The sequence below is a fragment of the Anomalospiza imberbis genome, chromosome 16 (assembly GCF_031753505.1).
Source record: "Anomalospiza imberbis isolate Cuckoo-Finch-1a 21T00152 chromosome 16, ASM3175350v1, whole genome shotgun sequence".
NCBI lineage: Eukaryota > Metazoa > Chordata > Aves > Passeriformes > Viduidae > Anomalospiza > Anomalospiza imberbis.
This window is the reverse complement of record NC_089696.1, coordinates 16,019,137-16,028,896: the sequence shown is the minus strand read 5'-3', so window position 1 is coordinate 16,028,896 and position 9,760 is coordinate 16,019,137. Positions and strand designations below refer to the sequence as shown.

Sequence of the window (9,760 nt, the reverse complement as noted above, 5' to 3'; positions counted from 1 at the left end):
GCTCCCGGTGGGTTGCTGCCGTGGCAGGGCTGGCAGAGCCTGGTTCCATCCTCCCTCCAGCAGCTCAGGAGCCGTGGCTGGCCCAGGGGTGCCAGGGAGATGCCAGGGGGGCAGGATGAAGGGGAAGGAGCAGGGACAGGAGGTTCCACGCCGGCTGGGCTGGGCTGCACCCACTGCCCACGGACGGGGCCATGTGCCCGCTGTCACTTCAGGAGCAGGCGGGTGTCCTGGTCACCCATCAGGAGCCTTCGGGGAGGTAAAAGAGACAGAAATCCGGGCTCAGCGTTTCTGCCGTGGCAAGGACACAACAAGGACACGGGGACAGCACCAGCCTGAGGCCACACGAGACACGGGTGAGGCAAAGGCACGCGTGGACACAGGCTGGGCCTTTGCTGTCTCCCTGTCCTCGTGGGAAGGAAAAGGGAAAGGAGTCCCCAGCCCTTGGACACCCCTCTGGAAAAGCATCTGCTGGGAGCCTTGCCCTGTGGAGGAGGCGGCAGCGCAGGGCAAAGGGAGGGTCAGCCTGCAGGGTGCCAGGCCCAGGGCCACTGCAGGTGTCACGTACCTGACCAGCACCCCGACGAGGAGCGCAGCCACCATGGGCCCCACCCAGTACACCCAGTGGTAGTCCCAGCAGTTTGCCACCAGAGCTGGCCCGAAGGCTCGCGCTGGGTTCATGCAGGCTCCGGACACGCCGCCCCTGCGAGGAGAACACCGTGGCTGCATCATCCCAGCCAGACACGGGAGCAGCACCCTCCCCTCAGTGCTGGGACGGGGCAGTGAGCGGGGTGGGCACAGCAGCCCCCTCCCAGGGCTCTGGTGGGCACTGGGCTCGGGCCAAGGGAGCCAGGCTTTGCTCAGGAAGGCTCCACGCCACACATGGCTCACACAGGACTCACACAGAGCTCACACACATTCACACCCAGCTCACACACACAGAGCTCACACACACTCACACATTCACACCCAGCTCACACACACACCCAGCTCACACCCAGCTCACACACACTCACACAGCTCACACCCAGCTCACACAGGGCTCACACACAGCTCACACACACTCACACAGCTCACACCCAGCTCACACCCAGCTCACACCCAGCTCACACACACTCACACAGCTCACACCCAGCTCACACAGGGCTCACACACAGCTCACACACACTCACACAGCTCACACCCAGCTCACACACGGGAGCGAGGCAGCAGCAATTACAGCTTTAGGGGTAAATATTTGCCGAGGGGTTTGTGCCGTGTGTAAACACGGCCCGGGGTCCTGCCAGAGTGGGTGGGCGCTGCCTTAACCCAGCACTCCATCAACACTGCTAATTACGTGTGCTCGTTATCCTCTCAGGGTGGCACCGGAGCCGGGCCGAGCCTGGCAGCGCTGCCAGCAGCCGCGGGGACATGAGGGACACGATCCCCCTGTTTGCTCAGGGCTTCCCACGGCAAACACAGCCCGGGCAGGCCCGGGGTTTATCACCCACGGCGGGGGCTGGGGGGCTGTGCCGGCTGCGGTGCCACGTGCAGGGAGGAGCTGAGGCTGCTCCTGCTCCAGGCTGAGCCCGGGCTGCTCCTGTCCCCAGCCCATCAGCTCTCCCAAACTGCCAGAGCTCCCACTGGGCTCATTTGATGGCCTTCCTCGGCTTGCCTCCGTGTCCCGGGACACAGGGTCCGTGCTGTGCTGTAGGAGGGCAGGTCCATCCCATCCCATCCCATCCCATCCCATCCCATCCCATCCCATCCCATCCCATCCCATCCCATCCCATCCCATCCCCACTGCCCCGGGCGCTGTCTCCTCCCCGGTGCAGAGGTCGGGGTGGGATTTGGGCTGCCCCGATGGAGCTGCCCCCGGCTCCACCCCACAGCCCAGGGTCCCTCCCGAGCCCCGCGCGGTGCCAGCAGCCCCCGGAGCGATGGCCCCGGCTGGCTCCGCCAGTCCCGCGGGGACAGCGAGCTCACCCCGCCAGGATGTCGGCGGTGACGGCGAGGCCGATGCAGAGCGGGGCCAGCGGGGTGCTGGTCCTGCCGTTGATGGCCCCCATGCAGACCACCAGGAGCAGGAAGGAGCTGAGGACAATCTCAGCCGCCAGGACGGCGGGGACCTGCTCGTCAGCCGCGATGCCGCCGAAGGCTCCGCCGCTGGCGTTGCCGAAGCGCTCGCTCGGTGCCACGGCCTGCGGGGAGAGCCGTCGGTGCCCGCCGCGCTCCGGGCTGTGCCCTGTGCCAGCAGATGGGCTCACCGCCGGGGCAGCGTGGGCGGCGGGCGGCTTAAAGAGGAGCTAAACTGGGCACTTGCGGGAGCACAGGCAGCCCCGAGCGCCTGGCGAGCACAGAGCGGCTGCAGGAGGCTCTGGGCACCGCCGGGCTAACGGGGCAGGCGCCGCTCCCGGCGGGGCGAGCCCGGCTGCCCAGGGCGGGCGTGCTGGCCGAAGCACACGGTGCTGGTGGAGCTGGGACGGGCAGCACCGAGCCCAAACGGCCCTCAGGGCGCGGTGCTGGGAGAATGAGCCCGGGGAAACGCCCCGGGTGAGCACGGCAGCTGCAGAGGCACCCCGATCCTGCTGTGCCCCCTCAGACAGAGGGCACAGCAAAGCTCCGGAGAGCAGAGCCTGGCCCCAGAGCCCGCAGCAGGCTGGGGAGACCAGGCCAGCTGCGGCAGGGCAGGGACATTCCCGGTGCCCAGGGACACGCCCGGGTCCGTACCTTTGCCAGGCCAGCTGCGGCAGGGCAGGGACAGTCCCTGTGCCCAGGGACACCCCCGGGTCCGTACCTTTGCCAGGCCAGCTGTGGCAGGGCAGGGACATTCCCGGTGCCCAGGGACACCCCCGGGTCCGTACCTTTGCCAGGCCAGCTGCGGCAGGGCAGGGACAGTCCCTGTGCCCAGGGACACCCCCGGGTCCGTACCTTTGCCAGGCCAGCTGCGGCAGGGCAGGGACAGTCCCTGTGCCCAGGGACACGCGCGGGTCCGTACCTTTGCCAGGCCAGCTCCGATCACCCCTCCGCAGAGCTGGGAGAGCCAGTAGGGGATGAGCATGGTCATGTGGAGCCCCCCGACCAGCCACACGCCCAGGGACACGGCGGGGTTGAAGTGGCCTCCGCTGCCGAGGAGAGAGGAGCATCAGCGGGGGAGTCACCCAGCACGGGGCTCCCTCCCGGGCTCTCGCCATGGCCTGGGACCACAGATGCTTTTCCAGTCCTTCCGTGCTGCAGAGCAGCAGGATCCAGCTGTTTCCTCTCCCTGCAAAGCAGCAGCAGCAGGCTGGACACGCAGCCCCCCCTGCAGTGCCAGCCGGGGCGGTTTGAGGGACAGCATTTGGGGCTGTGTCACTGAGGTGCTCCCGGGAGCTGCTGCAGCCCTGCCAGGGCCGCTGCGGGCAGGAGGGGGCTCAGAGCTGCAGGAGCGCAGTGGTGCGGCTGGCACCAGCCTGGCAGGACACACATCCATCCCCCAGGCAGGCAGGGACCAGAGCAGGGCTGCTGGGCCGGGCCCTCAGTACCAGACCTAAATCCTTCACCTCAAAAAGCACAAGCTAGTCAGACAGAGAGACCCTCTAATTAATCCTGACTACCATGAGACACAGGTTAATGAACAGGTTTCATAACTGATCAGCCTGATAATTGCTGGAGATGAGTCAGAGAGTCTGGGAACAAGAACCACATCTGACTGCTCAGCTGGGGCTGAGCCCCCAGGAGAGCAGGGAGCTGCTCAGGGTGGTGCCTTGGCTGGACAGGGCTGCAGTGCCAGCACCCCGGGCTGGGAGGGAGCCTGGGCTGAGGGGGGACCTGGCTGCACACAAACCCCACCTGGGGGAGCAGCCTGGCTGGGGAGCCCCTCCTGAGCAGGGCTCCTCTCCAGCCTCCCTGGCTCAGTCCTCCCTGGGCTCAATCCTTCCCTGGGCAATCTTTCCCAAGGCTCAATCCTTCCCTGGGCAGGCCCTGGCACAGGGTGCCCAGAGCAGCTGTGGCTGGCCCTGGGTCCCTGGCAGTGCCCAAGACCAGGTCAGACAGGGCTTGGAGCAGCCTGGGACAGTGGGAGGTGTCCCTGCCATGGCAGGGGTGGCACTGGGTGGGATTTAAGGTCCTCTAATCCAAACCATTTCAGGATTCAGTGTGAACCTGCAGCCCCTCACCTGAAGCTCCCCAGTGCTGCTGCCCTGGTTTCACCATGTCAGGGTTTGGGGTGCAGCAGGACCTGGCACAGGCCCCATGGGTCAGGAGTCCCCACTGCACAAACCCCACCCTGGGCTGTTCTCCCTCCTACCAGGCACTGATGAATTATCCTCCCATTGCTCTGGACTCCGGGGTTTGCCCATCATCCTGGCCAAGCCACCCGGGACAGCCTGGAGAATCCCATCCCTGGGCTGCGTGGAGCTGGCACAAGGGAAGGGAATGAAACTCCCCAGGGACTCTTTCAGCATCTTCATGGGGATAAATCTATATCTCAGCACCACACAACAGCTTTTTCAATGAGCAGATTTGTAAAAGGAAACATCTCAGCTTCTCAGAGAATAATAAAATCATAGAATGGTTTGGGCTGGAAAGGCCCTTAAATATCTCCTAGTTCCAACTCCCAGAGGAGAACGCTCCTGTTTCAGCTTGACCAATTTATTAAAAGGGGCTAAAAACTGAAACACTGCAATGCAAAGCCAGGTGAACAGCCCCAAACCCACGGTGTTATGGGTGCCACCAAAGATGCCACCACCCCCAATGGGCCACGCTGCCCGCCAGGGGCTCCATGGCAAGGCAGGGGTGCTGAGGGCACCGGGATTCGGGCAGGGAAGGGTGGGAGCATCTCCCCTGTCCTCGTGCGGCCCAGGTGCGGTCACTGTCCCTTACCTGATGTCCCCCAGCACGGCGACGGTGACGCCCAGGGCCAGCCCGTGTGCCAGGGCGGGCTGCAGCCGGCCCGTGCCCCCCGAGTCCTCCAGCACGGACAGGCAGCCGATGAAGATGAAGAGGGCACTGCCCAGCAGCTCGGCCACGCAGGGCTGCACGCGGCGCTCGTACCAGCGCGGCCGCGGGGCCGAGGGCTTGGCCTCGATGTCCATCACGTCCTGCAGCGGGCAGGACAGCCCGGGGCACGGCTGGGGCACGGGAGCCAGCCCAGGGCACGGCTGGGGATGCTGGAGGCAGAGTCTGGCTGTGCAGGACCCGGGGCTCTCGGCAGGGATGAGGACCCCAGGAGGCTGCCAGGCTCCCCCTGACTGTCTGAGAGGCAGCTCTGGATGGGAGGCCCTAAATACAGATTGGATTTGCATTGCTAAGGAAAAAAAAAGGGGTCATAAAAGCTGTTGGGCCGGCCCCCAGGGATATCAAAGCTCGTTATCACTGCCAAGCCTTGGTTCAAGGCTTGGGGATTTTTCCCTCGGTTTTTTGTTGCTGTTGATGGTGTGGGTTGAGGGGGTTCTGCCAAGATTCAGGATGTGGCTGCTGCCCTGCACACCTGGAGCGTGGCACCTGTGCTCAGCCCCGGGGCCTCTGTGCCTGTTGGAGCCACCAAGGGGCAGCACCCTGGGAAACAGCTGATGCTGCCAGCCCAGACCCCCAGAGTGGTTCAGGTGGGAAGGGAGCTCCAAGAAACTGGACCATCCAGTGCCACCCCCACCCTGGGCAGGGACACCTTCCACTCTCCCCATCCAGCCGGGCCTCGGACACTGCCAGGGATCCAGGGGCAGCCACAGCTGCTCTGGGCACCTGTGCCAGGGCCTGCCCACCCTGCGAGTGAAGACCATCAGTCAGAATCCCTGTAAACCTCAGCCCACATCCTGCCCGGGAGTCCAAGGCTGGGGGTTCATGTCCCTCTTGCACTGCTCTCAAATAAAGATGCAGGCGAGGGTGCCAAGGGATCCACCAGGCACTGCAAAAGCTGGCATTGATCAAACGTTGATTAAACCCTCCCTAAATCCTCCTCATCCCAGCAGGGATCACTGCCTGGAGCAGCAGATTCAGCCAGGGGAGGGGGAGCAGGGGGGACCCCCAGGCACCAGCATCTCACCAGGCACAGCTCCCAGCAGGACCAGCAAGGGTTCCACTGGGAGGGGTCTGAGCCGGGGCTGAAGGAATGCAGCTGTGACTGCTCTCTGCAGCAGTGCTGGTGAGGGATCAGTGTAACAGCCGCCCAGTGACGGGCACGGTGCCACTGCCCGGGCGATCCCAGCGCAGCTCCCTGGAGCGGCAGGAATGTGCCCACCAGGCAGGCAGGGATCAGCCCAGCCCTGCAGGGATGGGCCCTGCAGCCTTGAGCAACTCCTGCAGCCCCAGCCCGTGTTTGTGGTGGCTGCCTGAGGATTGGGGTTTATAGGAACCCTGCTGTCCCGTAAGCAGGGTAAAGAACGCCTCGGTGGTTTATGATGTTGTCACAAGGCCCTAGGGATGGGAAGGAAATTTCCACTGGCCTGTCCCCGTGGCCACACCACAGACAAGGGTCAGGCAGGAGAATCCCAGTAAAGGCACCTCTAAATGAGCCTCCATCGGCCCATTTCCCCTCCCAAGAGCTTGCTCCCTGCAGCCAAGAGGTCTTGGCATCAGCTTATAGATATCACTGGGATGTGGAGAGTGAGAGCTGGGCCTGCCTGGTCTTTGGGGCCCCCATGAACCCCCAGACCTGTGGGACAGGGAAATACCTGATTCAATCCTGTCAGCTCACAGGGCACCATCTCCCAGGGCCAGCTTCCAACAGGTCCCTGGAACCCATCAGTCACCTCGGCTCCCAGCACGACCAGCCGAGTGTGCCTTTGGGGAGAAACTGAACTTGGGCAGATGGAATCCAGATTTCACTTCTTTTTGGGGTACTTATTATGAGAGATCAGTGTAACACATACCCAGATTTCAGCTGCTCCTTCCTTGCAGCAGCTTCTACAGCACCGCTGCCAGGAGCTGGGCTGTCCCAGACCCCAGACCCCAGATCCCAGACCTCAGATCCCAGATTCTAGATCTCAGATCCCAGATCCCAGATCTCAGACCCCAGACCCCAGACCCCAGACCTCAGATCCCAGACCCCAGATCTCAGATCCCAGACTCCAGATCCCAAACACCAGACCCCAGACCCCAGATCCCAGATCCCAGACCCCATCTCTCAGATCCCAGACCCCAGACTGCAGATCTCAGATCCCAGATCCCAAACCCCAGATCCAGGCCCCAGACCCCAGATCCCAGACCCCAGACCCCAGATCCCAGACCCCATCTCTCAGATCCCAGATCCCAGACCCCAGACCCCAGATCCCAGACCCCATCTCTCAGATCCCAGACCCCATCTCTCAGATCCCAGACCCCAGATCCCAGATCCCAGACCCCAGATCTCAGACCCCAGACCCCAGATCCCAGACCCCAGACCCCAGATCCCAGATCCCAGATCCCAGATCCCAGATCCCAGGCCCCAGATCCCAGATCTCCAGAGCCACCAGCAGCACGGGTGACACCAGCACCATTCAGGACACCTCCCTGGCCAGGGAAAAGGCAGCCAAGTGGCTGAGCCAGGGTGCTGCTGGGTGTTCCTGGCGCAGGAGCTGCCCAGGGCGGTGCCACCGTGCCCATGCTCTGTCTCCCACCTCAGTGGTGGCTCCAGAGCACGGCAAGGTCACAGCCCAAACGCAGGATTAACCCCCTGTCCTTGGCTTTTAAACATTTACCACTCGTGAGGGAGCGGGGATGTTTGCCTGGGGCTTGCAGAGGAAATGCTCCACATTCAGGCAACAAAGGCATGAATTACTGCTGAGCACAGGACAGAACAAAAGCACAGCCTTGAGGGAAGGGTTTCCCTTTGGTGGGAGCTTCAGCATCAGCACCTGCCTCGTGTTCAGAGGTGCCACCAACACGCAAAGGCCAGAGCCCTGCTCTGAGCAGGAGATGGAATCCTCAGCACCAAGGTTTGCTCAGTAAGATACACGGAAACTCTGCCCGTGGGAAAAGGCGTGGGGATGAGAACAGATAAATCTGTTCATATCAGCAGACACTTATTTTTGTCCTTGTTTGGGCTTGCACCGATTTGTTAGATAAGTGACAATAGCAACTGTGTCAATTAGTACAGGAAGTGGTGGCACCAAACAAGCCAAGGCTTCCAAAAATGGTTTTTAGGAATCGAGAGAATGTTTCCCTCATCCATCTACCTGGGCAGGAAAGCCAGAACACCCCTGTTTTATCCACCCCCTGTGTTTCACTCCTCTCCTCATTTCACCCTGCAGATCTGCCACCTTTCCTTTGCTTTTCCATACAAACCAAAGCACCCAAATGAGGGTCTGCAGAGAAAACAGATTTGAGGGTTGGATGATCTTCAATGTCCCTTCCAACCCAAACCATTCTGGGGTTCTAAACCCAAACCACCCAAAATCCAAAAAGCACCGAAGCAGATGCTAAAGAACATCATCAATTACTGTTAACGGTCACAGAATCCCAGACTGGTTTGGGTTGGAAGGGACACTGAAATGCACCTCCCCACCCTCCCAGGGAATAATCTCATCCTAAAATGGAATCAAAACCTCCTCTCTGTCAGTTTGAATTCATTCCCCTTTTTCCTGTCACTCCATGCTCTTGAAATGCTTCAAGTGCTCTCTGTGAATCAGTGCTGGTACATTTTAAAGACCAGAATTCCAGCTGGTATCTATAAAAAGTTATTCCCAAGTATTCTGGTGCTGCACAACGGGCTGCTGCAAGGAAAGACCCCAGCAAATCCAGCATGGGGGTCAGCTCTTTTAAAGAGCCATAAAGAATCAGAGCAGCTCCTCTGACACTGCCTTATCTTCCCTCATTTATCTTGGAGTCCCCGGGATTACACAACTGGGGCTGAAAGAGAACTTGCAGAATGATTTGCAGCTGTGGCACAGGTGAGCTGACCTCTGCCCCTTTACAGAGCCCACGTTGTGTAAGAGTTTTCCTCCCAGTCGCTGCCTCAGTGCAGATGGAAATTTCCAGGGATCCCTAACGCAGGCTGAGCGTTGCCTGCTGGAGAGCAGGGACGGATTTGTGTCAGTTCTGCAGCCCAGACTGGTGTTTGAGCTGGGAAAATCACCGCCCGGGTAGGATGAAGCCATTCAGGCCTTAATTCTGCTGTTTCACATTCTTAATTCTGCTGCTTGGCATTAAAATCCACCAAGATCCCACAGAAGGGATGGATGCTCCTGGTCCCACACACCCCTGCACGTCTTCCCTGCAACGACCTGGCCCTGGCTGTCCTGCCAGCCCAGCCACATTTCCATCCTCAATAACCACATTCTCCTGTGCCCCAGCAGCCCTGAAAAACTGTGTAAACTCGAAATGGGGAGCTGGTAACTCTGCAGAGGGGCTGAAATGCCATGCACTGAGCCAACCACTGCTTTTCACTCAGCTCCTGAAACTGCGCAAGCGTTGTCAGTTAAATAATTTAACTTCCTGGAAGGCAACTTCTTGTATCCAGGTGTGAAGAGCGAGCAGGCAATGCTCAGGGATGGGTAATGTGGATACCACAGGTGCAGGGCAGGGCCATCACCCAAAGCAAGGCTCCACAGCCAGGACTGAGTGTGGGCAGGCAGGAGGAGCTCCTGGCTCCTGCTGGAACAGTCGGTGGCAGGCAGGGAGCACTGCCTCACTTTGCCAGGGACATGGGACACAGCCTCCTCCTGAGCAAAGCTTCCCATTCCACTCCCCATTCTGGGGAACCCATCCCGAGCACGGCTCCTCTCCAGCCTCTCTGGACACAATCCTTCCTTGGGAGGGCGGGCAGGCCCTGGCACAGGGTGCCCAGAGCAGCTGTGGCTGCCCTGGATCCCTGGCAGTGCCCAAGGCC

The 9,760-nt window shown here is 61.1% G+C and overlaps 1 protein-coding gene across 1 annotated transcript; it reads right to left on the bottom strand.

The window, feature by feature from the left end:
• On the bottom strand, positions 1 to 5,054 carry AQP8 (aquaporin 8). The gene is made up of 5 exons (XM_068206357.1): positions 4,840 to 5,054; positions 2,975 to 3,101; positions 1,963 to 2,177; positions 566 to 700; positions 1 to 246 (listed from the first exon to the last, which is right to left on the bottom strand). Exons 1-5 carry the CDS (start codon positions 5,049 to 5,051, stop codon positions 204 to 206), a joined length of 732 nt encoding a protein of 243 aa, XP_068062458.1. The 5' UTR covers positions 5,052 to 5,054; the 3' UTR covers positions 1 to 203.
• Between the last annotated feature and the right edge of the window lie 4,706 nt (positions 5,055 to 9,760).